This window comes from Notolabrus celidotus, chromosome 23 (genome assembly GCF_009762535.1).
Source record: "Notolabrus celidotus isolate fNotCel1 chromosome 23, fNotCel1.pri, whole genome shotgun sequence".
Lineage (NCBI taxonomy): Eukaryota > Metazoa > Chordata > Actinopteri > Labriformes > Labridae > Notolabrus > Notolabrus celidotus.
Window position 1 is genome coordinate 22,494,012 of NC_048294.1, and position 16,963 is coordinate 22,510,974.

The 16,963-nt window shown below is 40.8% G+C and overlaps 1 protein-coding gene across 1 annotated transcript in view; it reads right to left on the reverse strand.

Moving 5' to 3' along the window:
- nrxn2b (neurexin 2b) overlaps positions 1 to 16,963 on the reverse strand; it is a 1,139,450-nt gene that overhangs the window by 576,390 nt on the left and 546,097 nt on the right. Inside the window, exon 9 of the mRNA XM_034676291.1 lies at positions 4,517 to 4,955. Coding sequence (XP_034532182.1) covers positions 4,517 to 4,955 — 439 coding nt within the window. The remainder of the gene's footprint in view (positions 1 to 4,516; positions 4,956 to 16,963) is intronic.

Below are 16,963 nucleotides of genomic sequence, written 5' to 3' on the forward strand. Positions count from 1 at the left end.
AATCTGTTTGTCTGTACAGGTGAGCTAGTGGGTCGCAGGCGGGTCAAGTGGCTCAGTGAGTGGGCAGGAGAGTAAATTGAGGGTTGGTAGGAGCAGTAAGTGGATAATTTAGGGACACAGAACACAGACAGTGGGACATACAAAAGACAAAGTGAATAGATGAGTGCGTGTGTGAGTTTGTGTGTGAGTGTGTGTGTGATGTGTCTGTAACAGGCTAAATGGAGGAGAAGGGAAGCAGAATGCAGCAGGGAGTGGGTGAAACAAAAGGCCCCTCTCTCTTTCTGTGATTAACGACTCAGTCTTAATTTTCTATTAAAAGCCAATTACAGCAGGAGCAGCGGTGAGATCACATGCATGCGCGCTCACAAACACACAAAAGGCAGACACTCATTCACACCCGTCCTCATTATAAGACGTCATTAGGGGGAGATATAATGTCCAAGGTGCTTGCCCACCTACAGACCATTCATCAGACACAACACACTCCAGCTTGCAGATGCTGCTGTTCGTGCCCACATGGAGTCAGAGACATTCAGATGAAAAATGTAAAACCACAAAAGGTGAGTTCTGGTATTTATAATCCTAGGGCACATATATTTGGGAGAAGACATGCTAAATGGTTGCAAAATGTTTTGAAATTGCTTCAGTAGATTGCTTCCGCCGGCAGCTGTGAAATATACTTTAATAGCTGCAACATAATCTTTTGGGTAAATACACCTTATCAAAGTAAGTCCTCTCAACGTGCTTGTTTTTGCTGCTGACAGGCTTCGTTTTTCAAGCTGTCTCACAACATTACAGGAAGGATTGCTTCAAAAAAGACCTTTCAGTTAAAGTTAGATCTCTTCATTTCACCAGGAACAGCTGTTAGCTTCATCGCTCTCTTCAGGGCCACCAGGCTGCACTGACAAAAACTGTAATTCTGCCTTGCAGATCAGAAGAAAAGCTGGCCCTCAGCTGTCTTGGCAGGTTATTCTTTTAATTTGTTGCAGGATTTAGGTGTCTTAAAGGCTTTACTCAAAACCAACAACACGATTAATCAAGGCATGGGTAGACCAGCAACTCAGTGTTCTACAAGGTGGACTTACTGGTTTATAAACGGAGTCTGACGGCTTTTAAAAGAGCAACAACGGCTTATTCTAGTTTCACTCTTCCCTTAATAAAAATGTATTTTTCTGTTGTCATCCTTTCAGTCATGTTATCAGAAAACTAGAGAACAACTATTAAAAGCTTGTTTGATGTTATAAGATTGAATAGACTGTAGAAGTGTAGTCTCAGTGATTTCATCCACTGGTGTCTAAAGAGAAGCCACGATGCCAAAGCTCTCTTAGGACAATTACCACCATACTTCACTGAATTCTTCTTTACCCAGACTGTTTTTATCAGACTCGCACCTCAAACCAGCTGCTTTTGCATGTTCCTTGAGATCGTTCAGAACTGGGAAAGACTGATTTTTGTTTCTCTGCTCCTGACTCCTGGAATAAGTTGCAGCAGCGTCTTGAACTAAATGCACTCTCACGTCTTGGACAATTTAGAAACTCGATTTTCAACCTTTCAACCCCGCTTTGTAACTGTTTTAGCTAGGTTTACCTTTATATATTTATTGTATCATTTTAAATCAATAGTCCTTCCTATGTTAGTGCATTTTATAGTCAATCCCCTACACCCCCTTTTATCTTTGAATTGTTTTTATCTCCAAATCACAAATGATCCTATGCCTTGTTGTTTGTGTCATGAGGCCTCTTGCCACATTATGAATTTTTGTTAATGCTGCATTCTGTGTCAAGAGGAAGGTGTACATTCCTCTTGATTCCTCATCATTCGTCACCTGAGGTAGGTTCCAGTGATCCGACAGCGGCTGCCTGATTGGCCAAGTGAGCAGGTGACCAGCTTTAAAACAAGCTGCAGGAAAACGGCCGCTCTCTCTACTCTGTTTTGTAACCCGAGGCTGGGAGAAGAGCCTTTGTACTTGATGTTCATTTTATTCCTATTTTTTTGTTAACTCAGGGAACCCATCAGACTGTGTGTTTCTCTAAATATGCCTGGCTGAATAAAATGTGAGCCTACTCTGCAAGAAAAAGCCTGGTTGCAAGTTTTTTTTTTTGTTTTCACTCACTGCCTCACAGTGTGTTGTTGATTGTTTTTTTAAATGCTTCTGTAGCTGACTCGATATCATCGTAAATTGCCCCTCAATGATCTCTCGAGTATAAATAAAGGTTGATTGATTGATTGAAATGATGGTGAGCGACATATTTACTCAACCACTGATTCAACCTGACTTTGGATCAACCTGGAAACAGACAGATATGAGGAGCTGAGTAGGTTTTTTAAACTCCTGGGTAACACTTTATATTAACTACACACTTTTAAGCATTGATTGAGCAATAATTAATACTTAACTCATCATCTGTAAAGCATTGTTCATACATTAATACTCATTTATATATTATGTACAAACACAGTTATAAATGTTTTATTATTCATGAATATGACTCTCTATAATGTGTTAACTAACTCTTTGTTCATACTTTATAAATGATGGATTCACCAAATATAAATGAGCTATTATGGTCATTATAAACCAGTTATAAACACATTTACAGGTTATGATTCCAACATTCAGTAAGGGTTAGTGAACACCTTATTACATAGCAAATTATGATTAATCAAGGTAGTCACAAAGGACTTATAAGCTGCTTGTTAATGGTTTTGTGAGCTGATCGAAAGTGAGGACTTTGTATCCTTTACTAAGCATTCATTAATGAGATTTAAGACCAGCAGCACCTTAAAACACAGAATCCAAGTTAGTGTTCAGTTTTGCAGCTGCATTTTAACTTGTGTTTACAAATGGTTTTATACAGCCAGCGTTTAAATGTTACTGTGTCTTTTTATATATTTAATATGTCATATTTTATTTGAGTTTTTCCACTGTGTGCACTTTAAGTTTGAGTGATTTTCTTTTTCAGTTGGAGAGTATTTGAAGTTCAAATGAAGAGTTATTTTCATATATGCAGTTTTATACAGAGGTTGTTTCCTTTTAATAAATACAAGTTTAAGTCCATGTGTTGTGTCTGTTTCCTTATTCTGTTGAATCAATATCTGTGACTTCTGTGTTTTAAGGTGCTGCTGGTCTTAAATCTCATTAATGAATGCTTTGTAAAGCATAAAAAGTCCTCACTTTAGATCAGCTCACAAAACCATGAACAAGCAGCTTATAAGTCCTTTGTGACTACCTTAATTAATCATAATTTGCTATGTAATAAGGTGTTCACTAACCCTTACTAAATGTTAAAAGCATAACCTGTAAATGTGCTTATAACTGGTTTATAATGACCATAATAGCTCATTTGTAATTGGTGAATCCATCATTTATAAAGTATGAACAAAGAGTTAGTTAACACATTTTAGAGAGTCATATTCATGAATAATAAAACATTTATAACTTTGTTTGTACATGATATATAAATGAGTATTAATGTATGAACAATGCTTTACAGATGATGAGTTAAGTATTAATTAATGCTTAAAAGTGTGTAGTTAATATAAAGTGTTACCAACTCCTGAGATGCAGCAACATCACACGGGTCTGTTGACTCAACCCAATCGTAATGATGCAAACGTATGTACGTATAACTCCTAACATTTATAGTATCCAAACGGATGTGTTGTAATACAAATCAAACCCTGTAAAGTGTGTATGAATACATACATTAGATACATAACCAAAACTAGTTTTTGACTAGTGGCTTTATGGGGGATTCCCCATCTTTGCAGCCAGCCTCTCGTGGACACTCGAGGAACTGCTGCTTTTTTGCATCTGTACATTAGCTTCATTCTTCAACACTTGAGGTTACATTTGTGTGATTGTGCATACTATTGGGACTACTCTGCAGCCTTTATAGTCACTCTTCTAGCTTTTGGCTAAAATGTTCAGTAGGGTAAATTACTACAAACATTTCCTTTTGAGCTATTGGCCATTTTGCACGCTGACATTTGCGCGGCCAGCCAGGTACTTTTAAACAGAGCAAGTTTAATCCTCCTTTTCCTCCTTCACTATCTGAGTATTCATAACGGAGTCACATATTCTGCTTTGGAACTTATGGAAGCTATAATACAAATACACATACAGTCCCAGCTCTCATTTATGCCTTTATCAAATACTATGCCTCATGGGGCGCTGTTGGCCAAGTGGTCTGAGCGCGTCCCATTTACAGAGGCTATAGTCCTCGTTGCAGCGGTTGCAGGTTCAACTCCGAATTATCAATTAACTGTGATACTCCAAAAGAGCTGTCAAAATATCACGTATAACTCATCCAATCCGTAAAGACTGTGTACTCTTTCAGTTGGGAGGTGTTTCATCTCTTACAGGTGGATGGAAAGTAAAGTGGAATGTCATCAGTCTGGCGTTTGATGTTAAAATGTGAATGTAGTTTAATAGTCATCATATTTAGTCCAACATGAATATAAAAAGTTTGCACATGCTCAGTTTTTAGTCTAAACTGTGTAAAGCACCCCTCACCTTTTCTTCCTTCCCTCTGGAAATCCACGTGGCACCATTCACCATCATTGACCTTCTTGTTGCTGGCCTTCAGCTTTGTTTTCCCCGAGCCCATATCAATCAGCAGGTACAAATACCCGTCCAGCAGCTCCATGGCAAAGTAATCAGTCTTCAGCTCCCTGCCGGGCTTCTGCTCTTTGGGCCCCTGAGGGCGGCCGTGGCTGAACAGCAGGAGGCCGCTGGGCTCCGTGGTGCGGAAGTCGAAAGAGATGGACCCTGTTTTCTTGGTGTTCCACTTGGGCAATGAGATGAAGGACTCGGGGGTCTCGAAGGTAACAGGGTCCAGGGCTGCTACGTCCTCGCAGCGGAACACTAAGTCACCGTTCAGGGTGATCTTAGGGTCGCGCTCGATGGCCAGGCGGGACAGCTCCAGCTTGAAATCGTTGTTCTTGTACACCACCTGGAGCAGAGAGGAGACAAAGTGAGTACAAAGTTAGAGAACAGTGTTGATGACATTTCATTGTGGATTGAAACAGACCATCTCCAGTTTGATTGTTATATGTAATGGACCACGCTATAACCAAAATACAAAATGAGCTGCAACAGAGGAGAACATTCTGTCCATAATCATGAGAGCCTGCAGATGCATCCTAATTACCCAAATTAATTTCAAGTGTCAGTTATAGAGGCTGCTGGGAAATCCTGTCAGGAAATGATGAATCAGAACATGAATGAAATGCATGACTCTCTCTCCAAACTCATGCATTTCTAAAATGCACAAGTTTCTCTGAAAACAGCAGCAACGCTGATAGATCCTGCTTTAAAAGCTGCTTTTTCAAGTCCAACCCACGATCCCCTAACAAGAAATTTAGGTCGGATGAGTGCTCAGTTAACTGATGTTCCTGGATTTTGTACGGAAATCCCCACACTTTGAAAAATCAAACACCGAGCAACCACTCGGGGCCACTGAGCTGCCTAGGGCACACTTTTATTGACTCTACTGATGCCTGTGAGTGTTGAAGTTGCGTGGGTGCATCAGAGCATCAGGCTCTGATCTGCACTTCATAAAACTCCTAACTCTTGGTCAAATCAATGAAGTGTACAAATTATTTGTTTTTGTTCGAAAACTGCACCTCAGGAGCGTCTCTGTGTGTGCACAACAAACGTGCAGGAACTCAAAGGCTCGGGGGAAGATGTTCACACGCAGGGAGGAGGGAACGTTCCCTACAGCTTTAATGCAAATGTCTCAGCAGCCTTTGATGAAACACGCCTGTATTGTTCCTGCTTAATGTGTGTGTGTGTGTGTGTGTGCATTCATAATGGATTAAGTGCTAAAGGCAAAGTAAATTATCCTTGCCTTTCATAGTTTTAGCTTCCCTTTCATTTGTTGAACACTCTGTAGACATCGTTTTGAGAGGCCGTCCTCAAGGTAACAGTGTGCAGCAGCTGAGGTTTGTTGCATTCATGTGAGTGTCTGCCTCTGTGTTCTCTCCTGATTACAGCCCTACTTCACGCTCTCACACTCCCACACACACTCTCTGACAGGTAACTGAGGGGGAAAAAAAGACATCTTTACATTTCTATCTTCATTTCTTGCTCCTGGTGCCTCGACAAGTCGGTCCTGTTATGTTTAAACTGCAGGTTTGATCCTGAAAAGCTGCTCTCTGCTGAATGTGACCGAGTTAAGACACAGCAAAGCTACGTTTTTTTTTTATTGTGATAGAGTATTAACATGAATCCTTTTTGTTTTGCATGTTTTATTATGTTAGTAGGATAGCTATTATTCCAGAAAATACAGAAAAATGTGAACAATTATTTAACTGTTCAACCTTTTTTAAGTTTACAGCATATAAAATATTTTTAAAAATACAACTCAAGGTATGTTGGAGGTACAGTTAAAATATTTATAACAATTATCTTTGTTAAAGCCGAATCCTGTGTGCCTGAAGTCACTGTTTGCTTTGGCTATCTCAGCCTAATGTCAGATTAGCACCAATAAAAGCTCCTCTTGTCAATGTACTGCTTTTCTAATCTAATTCCCCACTGTCTTCCACTGTTCCTCTCACAACCATTCCCTAATCTGCCTCTTTCCTCTCATGCACGCTCTCTCCCTCCCTCTGCCTCTTCCTCTCTGTCGTCTCCTCAGTGGAACAGCACACCTACGCGCAGCACAGAGTGAACCCGATACGCTGGGTTATTCCTGAACTTAAGCCTCCCTTGGTTATCTCTCACATTCACCACCCTGCCTCGTGTACTGTACACCTTATAATGTCGTCATTAGCAGAGATTAGTCCTAGTAATTATCTATGATAAGGCTAAACTGGCAGCTAATAAGGCATGAGCTCGCCTGGCTTCAGGTGTTGGAAACAGAGAGGTGTAGGTGAAAGAGAGGAAAGCAGAAGGAGGAGATTTATTCCTGTCTTTTCTTTCAGGTGTTTATTTTTAGATTTTGAGGCATCGTTATGTTATCATCATGCAGATGACTTTGATGCCTGATAGGTCAGTGTGAATTTGCAGAGTACTAATGATTGATTTTAAATACCTCTGCGGTTGAATTATTCTGTTGTCATGCTCAAACTGACATGAAATCCAACGTGTGTCCCTGAGAGGATGATCCCTAATGATAGCAGCTAGGTCAAAATGTGTGATTGATAATTGGCGTCTAATGATGGAGGGACGAGTTAATGACCAGCTTTCCATTAAATGTATTCTTATTTCTTGGAATCATAATGAGTCTTAATGTAAACTGTGACCTTTACTGTTGGCTGGACATTTCCATGACAAGATGTGCAAAAAAACATCAAGAATCTGAAGAAGAAAGGTCAGGATTTTGACATCCAGGTTCCATGTTTTAACATGTAGGGTAGATATATCTTTCCTTCAGTAGATAGCTTCACAAAGCAGCCATGAAATCATCACTATGGCTGCAATTTGATCCCTGCATGCAAATTACTTCTTTTAAAAGTCCTGTTTTTTTTCTCAAAAAGTTTAGCACTGTCTGGTATCATCCTCCACAGTACACTGTCATTCCAGTCCCACATCAATAATGTCACTCGATCAGCACACTTCCATCTCTGTAACATCTCTCGCCTGCCTCCATGGTAACACTTTACAATAAGGGTCCCTTAATTAGCATTAGTTAATGCATTATTAAGCATTAATTAACAGTTTAATAATAGTTTAATAATCGTTACAATGTATTACCTAAAATCAACTAACACATTAGTTAGTGCATTAATAAGCAGTTAATTAATGTCCACTGCTCAGAGTTAATTAATACATTATTAAGCATTAATAAAAGTTACAAAACTTAATTAGTTAACCATTAGTGAATGCTTTCTGGACCCTTATTGTAAAGTGTAACACATGCATCACTTAACACATTATAAATGCTAAACTGCCTCATAAGCATAAGCATAAGCGTGTGCATCAATTTTAAGTGTCCTCTGGAAACACTTCTGTTGTGTTGCTGTCTATTTGCAGCGCGTTTTTCTAATGTATTGTGTTGTGGTCTTTGCATCGCGTTTTCTAAATGCTGCGCATGTGTTGTCAAATTGATGAAGATGTTTTCTTAATTTGCTTGTGTTTTGTCTTTTTGCATGTGTTTTCTTAAGTTGCAGTGCTGTGAGCTCTCAGGGCCACCGTACTTCTCTGTGCCAGTTGAGATGTTATCTGTGATTATCTGTTTTATTCTAAATAAAATGTGTTGAATTCTTTATATGTGTTGCTTCAACTACATTTCAACTCATTTTGCTTCAGCGTATGCGTTACCTAAGGGATACATGTGTTACACTTTACAATAAGGGTCCAAAAAGCATTCACTAATGCTTAATTATGGTTAAGTAATGCTTATGAGGCAGTTTAGCATTTATAATGTGTTACTTAAGTGATACATGTGTTACACTTTACAATAAGGGTCCAGAAAGCATTCACTAATGGTTAACTAATTAAGTTTTGTAACTTTTATTAATGCTTAATAATGTATTAATTACCTCTGAGCAGTGGACATTAATTAACTGCTTATTAATGCATTAACTAATGTGTTAGTTAATGTTAGGTAATAAATTATAACGACTATTATTAAACTGTTACTTAATGCTTAATAATGCATTAACTAACGCTAATTAAGGGACCCTTATTGTAAAGTGTTACCTCCATTTCTCTCCCCCAACAGTACTGCCATTTTGGTTTACACCCTGGTCCCCTCCCTCCTAGACTAATGCAACTCCCTTCTTTATGCTTTACCAGACAAATCCATCCATAAACTTCAACTGCATCCTCACCAGAACCCCCTCCACCAGATCTCCTCACACCTGTCCTGCAGCAGCTCCACCGGCTTCCCATCAAATACCGCATCATCTTTAAGATTCTGTTTCTCACTTTCAAGGCCATCAAAAACCGAGCTCCTCAGAACCTCATTGATCTCCTGCATATCAAAATACCAAACTGTAGTCTCAGGTCCTCCTCTTCCACCCAATGTGTCCTACCCTCCACCAGCCACATCACACCTGTCCTGCAGCAGCTCCACCAGCTTCCCATCAAATACCGCATCATCTTTAAGATTCTGTTTCTCACTTTCAAGGCCATCAAAAACCGAGCTCCTCAGAACCTCATTGAGCTCCTCCATATCAAAATACCAAACTGTAGTCTCAGGTCCTCCTCTTCCACCCAACCTGTCCTCCCACCTGCTCGCTTGACCACCATGGGGTCAAGAGCCTTCAGCTGCTCGCCTCCTCCCCCACCTCTGGAACTCTCTCCCCCAGGACTTACAAAATTCCACCTCTCCCACCACCTTCAAATCCCGCCTCAAAACTCACCTTTTCTGCCTATCCTACTCGCTTTAATCTGTCTATGGGACTGGAATGACTTCACTTTTATCTTTCTAGTACTGCATTGTTATCTGTTGTATTTATGTATTTATTTACTGTTGAGTGTTGTTTTTACTGTTGGTATGTTGTAAGGTGACCTAGAGTGTCCAGAAAGGTGCCTATAAATAAAATGTATTATTATTATTATTATTAGTAGTAGTAGTAGTAGTAACATCAATCCCTAATGGACCTTATGTTGATGGATGTGGGATCCTTTAATAACTCAGAACCAGCTGCTACATCACTCTGCACAAGCACCAAACTCCAGTGACTAAAAACAGTGATTTCCACTTGCAGACATTAAGGCTGTGCAAAGATATCCATCCAGCCAAGTATTGCAATATTGTTTTGGATGATAATCTGTACATGAAATGGATAAAAAGTACTCTTATGTGACCCTCAAATTCTTGTAATCACAACATTCTCAGCTCTAGATCGGTAGTAGTAGGCCGCCCTCCTTTTTCACCTACAGTTCACACAGCCACGGAAGAGACAGAGCATTCAAAATCACAGATCAGCAGTTATCAAAGATTTGTTAAGTCCCTTTAGCTTCTCATTGAGATAAAATGTGCATCTGTGGCAGACTGCAGCAGAGTAGAGACAGCAGTGTCACAGTGCGTTAAATCAAACAATGGGCAGGAGGGCCCAAGAGCAAGAGTAACGATTTATAAAACACAAGATAAAAGAAAAAACGTACTTAAATGTCCAAGAAAACTGAATCCAATAAGGTCCAACAGAAAACACAAGAGGAGCTCAAGAACACCAGAGGCAGGGTGGAGCAACACAGGGAGTAAATACACACTGGGTAACGAGCAACAGGTGTGAACACAGGACACAGGTGAAACTAATGAGGGGCAATCAGAGTGGAGGGAAACATACGGACAGGAAGTAAAACTAAAGTAGACACACAGGGAGCAAGAACTCCAAAATAAAACAGCAAACACTATGAAGAAAGTTAAAATCCACACACAAGACATGGATCACTAATACACAACACCAAGGAGACAAAGGATAGCCCATGGCCCAATCTCAATGTCCACACTCACTGGCTTTGAGGCGCATTCCTGCTATGTTTGTTACACTGTCAAATCATCAAGTGTGTGAGGGATCTCTCTCAGACCTTTTGAGCCCTTTATGCCCCCTTTTAGTAAGTGGGCATTTTTGCAGCCTTAGCATCAGGGAATTACCCATAGTTCATAGCATTGTGACCTGAAACACTGGATTCTGAGGGGAAGCCTGCGCGCACAGTAAGGTAGACGAATGCAGAAACACAAAATTAAAGGAAGTGCAGCGGGAAACAAGAAGCAGGAAGGTACAACCAAAGGTGGCGTTACAAAAAAGTTTGCCTGTAAATATAATTGTAGAAAGCAGACTTAATCAGCCACAATCTATTAATCTTCACACATATATACAGTATAATCTATATATTTATAGTTATATATTTATATATTCTACATTGTGTGGTTGAGCAGTCTGTACGGTAAGAGACTGGATCACATGGCAGTCGGTCCGTTCCTTAAGCGCCTTGAATTTGAGGAAAGTAAAAATTGTGCAAGAAAAATTCCTAGTGCCGCTCAGGTTAGCTACATGATGATTAAGTTAGAAGTCTGTGTTGTCCCATTCCAGTTATACAGTTTGAGCCCTTACAGCCACCTTCCCTCAATCACTTTCCAGGTGATGTCAATGAAGTCAAGAAGGGCTCAGGGATTATGGTTTAGGGGTTCAGGGAGGGCGTTGAGATGTGGCCCATGACTAGTATAGACAGGAAGGAAACAATATCACAGGGAAGATCTACAAAATAAAACTGCAAGAAAACACAAAGAAAATACAAAAATAAACAAAACAACTTGTGAAGTTTTCTTTTAATCCCAACCTGTGGAGTGTTGGCTTTGAGTTCAACACTTCAGCACAATAGCTGTTACACAAAACATGACCCGCACAAATCTACAAATCTGCAACTAACACAATGCAAAATACAGTGGGGTGAGGGGTTCCAAGCAGCAACCTCCATTCTCAAAATACGAAGCCCATGTGGAAGTGTTATAAACTGCAGTTCATGGAGTGTCCGCATGAGGCTGGCTGCAGAAACACCAGAAACCACATGCACACCCATTCAAAGAAGACTATCTTTAAAGCTTAAATAAACATGTTTACAGCCTGGTTCAAAAAATAGCTTTGGTCTGAATAGCTAATTTTTCTATCGGCACATACTGTACGTTAAGATTACGAATTTTGCCGAAATAAGGAAATGACTGACTTGACTGACAGGCGGGAACACATAGCTGTTGGCTAGGAGCCTCAACCCCCGCCGGTTTACCTCACACTAGCTCGACAGAAGTTTGGTTGAGCACAGCATTTCCAATATAGCAACCGCCGATAATTGGCTTCAAAACAGCGCTCAGGAACAGATGGGTGACATCATTGATACTACATCAATTTTTTATACAGTCTATGGGTGATTCCCTGCTGATACAAACATCACCACAAACTTCCTCTGGATTATGAGTGAACATTCACAAGTTATGTCAGGGATTATAAATTAAGCAAGTGGTTGTGCAAAATACAACCCAGACAGTTTTGCATATTCTGCTTGCAGCCATCTATAGGATAAATTCATCTGTTATATACTCACAAGTCATCTAACCTTTTGTTAGATTATAGCAAAGGTTTAAAATTAATATCATGATGCATAAGCTATGATGAGCAACACAAATGTCCTCTGCATAAACATCACGGCTACCAGCCTGAAATGTCAACTCTTGACGTCTTCCTGTAACAGCATACAGTCAGTTTCCCATACTCACATGAGGACAGCATAGCTGCATCCAGCATCAAAAACAGTCTCCCCACATACTAATCAACACCCGACAAAGCGTCCCTCTGAGATCTCAACTTGAAGCCTTTAACGTGCTCAAATTACTTGATCTGGCAGAAATGGAACTTCACAGGCATCCAGACAGATTATGATGACAGCCTTCAATATGTCACTGATGTCAGGCTCCTAATGTCAGGGGGATTTTGTGCAATCAAATGTGTCATGAATCAGAGCAACAATGTGGGCATGTAGCCAGAATTAGCTGTAATGTCAGCAGTGATTGGCACTCCGTAGTGAGTATTCTTCAGCAGAGGCAGGATTCTTTTAATAGTTGAGATGATGGAGGGTACAGAGCATTCATGGCTGATACAAAAGGATCAGTTTAGTGGTGTCAATTTAGTGTCCACACCCTAATCCAGACTGCTCAAATTCGACAAAGACCACACTTGAAACTTTGCTTTAGCCAGACATTAAGAGCGTAAGATGCTACCTTTTAAAGGCACTAGTCCTCTTGTTCTTTTTCTCCATCACTAGTATATGCGTGAGCAAGTGCGCACCCTTTTTCTTGTTCTTTTTTTCCTCTACAGGTTTATGCATGCATAAGCTCAGATAATGTAATTTACTCTGTCAGACACAGGTTTTGTTTAAGTGCATATGCTGACTCAGAATCCAGAGCAAATATGCCTCCCTCTCATATCTCAGCCCGTGAGGCTGTCTGGCTTTATACAGACATCTGTAATATGTACATCTTGGTTTAGGGAGGGCAGGTCTCCACAGCTTATCTTACAAAGCAAACATCTCACTGCTGAGGAGTGAGCTCCAAGACTGAGCACAGGCAGACGACTTTTTACAAGTTTTTATTAAGTTTGAGATCTTGAGCAAAGTTAATAACCTGGAGGAACACAGTCCTGAAGCCTTGTTTCATTTAGAGGTAAGTTGTGGATTCACCATGAAACAGACTGTTTTTCAGTTAAACTAACTGAAAGGACAGGATGATGGACCAGCCATGGTCCAGAACTCGATGTCTCCTTAACTGATTTGAAGACTACTTTCTCCAAATGAATATCTTGCAAACCAAAAATCTGATAATTGACTCATTTCCAAAAAAGAAGTCCCGACTGCAGAGGGTCAAATCGTGAAGTGTGCCCAATAACTAAGATATCTGGAAAGGAGAAGCTGAGTGTAAAGAGGGATATCAGCGCTTGCATTGCCTGAGAAAATGTTTCCTCCCACATTGATAGAACCATATTGATCTTATTCTATCATGCTTTAACTGGGCTGGTTTTATCATCCTGCTTGGTGCCATGGTTTGGGAACTTGAAACAGTCAGAGTCTGAATCAGATTGTGAAAGGGTCCAGCAGGCTGATTGTAGAGTCACAGCTCAACCCAGAACCGCTATATCCTCTTTAACACCTGACACTAACAGCAGATAGCAGGCCCCGTTTGAAAAGATGACTAGCTCCCTTTAAATAGTGAATCTCAGCTTCTCCTATCTGAATGCAGAGTTAAAGAAACCAAGCAGCACAAAAGCAGCTTGGTCTGCATGAGAAACAAGTCTGACCAATACAGTGTTCAAGCTGTAGGAATAAATGACATTTGATTTTACTTTTGCTACTTTTCAATATGTTTTTATTTACCCTGTTTTTATTTATTGATGGAATGTATATTTTCTTATGAGGTTACCCTTTTAGTATTGAGCACTCTCATCTCTCTGTCACATCTTGTCTTGTGTTGTTGATCGTGGGTGTAAAAGGCTGAGTCACTCACTGTAAACAAAATCTACCTTTTCAATAATATAATAAAGCAACCCAACGTATCATGACTACTTGCACTGCTTTAAGAAAAGCATGGTTTGGGTTGAAATTAATACCAACTTCCTCATCTTTGCACCGTTGCATGGACTTGTGCAGGCTGTGTAACGAAGGCACTCACAGCAGCTGCACTGATTTTGTTTTCAGCAGATGTGTGTCTAACATGAGTCTGGTCCTGCTGGAGGTTTCTGCCTGTTAAAGGAAGTTTGTCCTTGCCACTGTAACGAGCTAGATGCTGCAAAGTGTTCTGCTCATGGTGGAACAGTCTGAGCCTTCAGATAACATTTGTTGTGATTTGGCGCTATATAAAAATAAAGATTGATTGATTGATTTACGCTTGCCATGAGTCATTCTTACACTTACCAGACTTAGGTGGCGTGTCCATTGCCGCTCAATTCAAACTCTATGTGATTCAGTATTTTCAGCGCTCAGTGCCCTCCACGTCAGCTGATTTCTGTCACAGCGCTCTCAGTTGAAAAAAGTTCAATTATTGGAACACTGCTGTGCTCATCACTTGTCACTTCTTGATCACTGACAAATCAGAAACAAGAAGGGGCGGGACTTCCAATATCGACTTCGTCAACAGCAATGGCAGAGGAAACGGTGGAGGAAAGTTATCACACTCCTTTTTTTTTAGGTACAATTTCCAAGTTTAGAGCTGCTGCTAATGCTCTGACACGATTTCTATCAATAGTTTTTACAGTTTCTTGGACACGGCACCTTATCCTTCCAAGTTGGCAACCTATTAAAGCTTCAAGACTTCACATCTCTTTCTCTCTCTCTCTCTCTCTCTCTCTCTCTCTCTGTCTGCTCTGTCATTGCCATCGCTGCCCTGCACCAGTACTGCACTCAAAGTCAGGATACAATTTTTGAATGTCAAATATAACTGTAAAAGAGTCAGAGCCTAGATTCCAAATGCAAACAATGTTCTGCTCTGCACTTAAGATTTCAGACCATGTCAAATGTGAGTTGTCTGACTGAACTTAAAAAGCATTTAATACCACAGTCTTCTGACCTGAATTCTCCGTTTGTTTGACCCATCCATTGCCAACCCATGTGGACCACAACCAAACAGTAAGTAAGAGGGAAGTCCTCCAAAGATGAACCAGATTTTGAAGACTTGGGGCACCAACCAAGCTGCCATGTTTAACTAATTGTGAGGAGGAACAAGCTGTCAATGATACTGCAAAAATCTGAATGTGTGTGGCCACAAATCCTGCTGTAAATGTTACAGCTGGTGCTTGTGCCAAAGCCTTCCTCAGGGGTGACTCCATTGATTTGTTTTGTCATTGAGAAACTCTGCAATTCTATAACTCTGCAGATCAGCAGCACAGCAGCCCATTTATTTTCTTACATCATGAGCTTTGAGTTTTTGAATGATGGATAAGTATCCGCCTGCTTATTTCACAGTAGTTAATGACACTGACAATCCGCAGAATAATACAATAAAACTCAAACACAAAGCCTCTCAAAAATTCATTTTTCAATAAGTTGTTTATGGTTCCCTTTGGTCTATATTTCAATGTTACCATTTCAACTGCAGTTTGCTTTAATTTAATTGTTTTTAAGTATTTTTTTAGGGATTTTTTCACCTTTATTAGATAGGACACTTGAAAAGAAGCAGGAGAGGTGGGGAGTAGAGAGTAGGAGAGGACATGAAGCAAACGAGTCGCATGAGTCTGGTCCTGCTTGAGGTTTCTGCCTGTTAAAGGAAGTTTGTCCTTGCCACTGTTACTTTATAAATGCTGCAAAGTCCTTTGCTCATGACTCTGTCTGCCTGTCTCTTACTTTAACTCGTCCTGTCCCGTTAAAGTTACTAACCATAGACCTTTCTGGAGTCCCTGAGCTCCCTTGTCTCGTAGGTTCCTCTGCTGCTGTGGACGTTCCAGACTCCAGTTGCTACAACTACTACTATCCATCTCACCACTATCATCTCCCTCTATCCCTCTTTCCAACACGGTCTCAGCAGATGTATGTCTAACATGAGTCTGGTCCTGCTGGAGGTTTCTGCCTGTTAAAGGAAGTTTGTCCTTGACACTGTAACTTGCTAAAGGCTGCAAAGTGCTCTGCTCATGGTGGATTAAGATGAGATCAGACTGAGTCCTGTCTGTAAGATGGGACTGGATCTGATCCTGTCTTGATGTTGGGTCTTTGTTAATAATAGAACATAGAGTACAGTCTAGACCTGCTCTGTTTGGAAAGATTCCTCTCCTCTATTGTATGGTATTGCATCGTATTGAACCATATTGTATCGTTTTGTGTTTGGCATCTAAAGATACACTGACTGACAGTTTGTAATATTTCTCTCAGCAGTGCTGTATGTTGCATTGATTGCTGTTTCCTTGGTGATAATGACTGCCGATTGCAAAAGGGCAAACAGCGAGGTTTGCAGCAGCATCCATCAGACTACAAGTTTCAAACACATGTTGACTTGTGGTGGGTGGCATATAAATGAGGGCAATGGGTGACTCCAGACAAGTTGATCAACAAAGGTAAGACCATGAGGAAGCTACCGATGAAAGAATGAGAGTCAATATGAAGTGAGAGGAGGGAGAGGGAGGGAGGGAGGAAGGGATGGAGGGTGGGTGAAGGGGTGAAAGCAGGGAGGAGGGTGAGAGCATTCATCCAGTGCATGGAATCATTCGAAGAAATCAATTTTTAATTTTGCCGTCAGGGTGGCAAAGCTGGCCTACCAACGGTGCTGCCATGGACTTAATTACACAAAACTGCCCCAGAGAAAGGGAAGATGAGAGGCAGAGAGAGGAGGAGAGCGGTGATGAGGGAGGTGGGAAGAGCGAGGAGGACGGGCGGGAGGGGAGAGACGGAGAGAGAGAGAGCGACTGACACGGAGGGAGGAGTGTGAAATGGGCGATAGCAAGGTCACTGTCTGGGAGGGAGATGGGGAGGCGGAGGGTTGTGGTGGAGAGACAGATGGTGACGTGCATGAGAGAGGAATCTGTGAAAACAAGACTG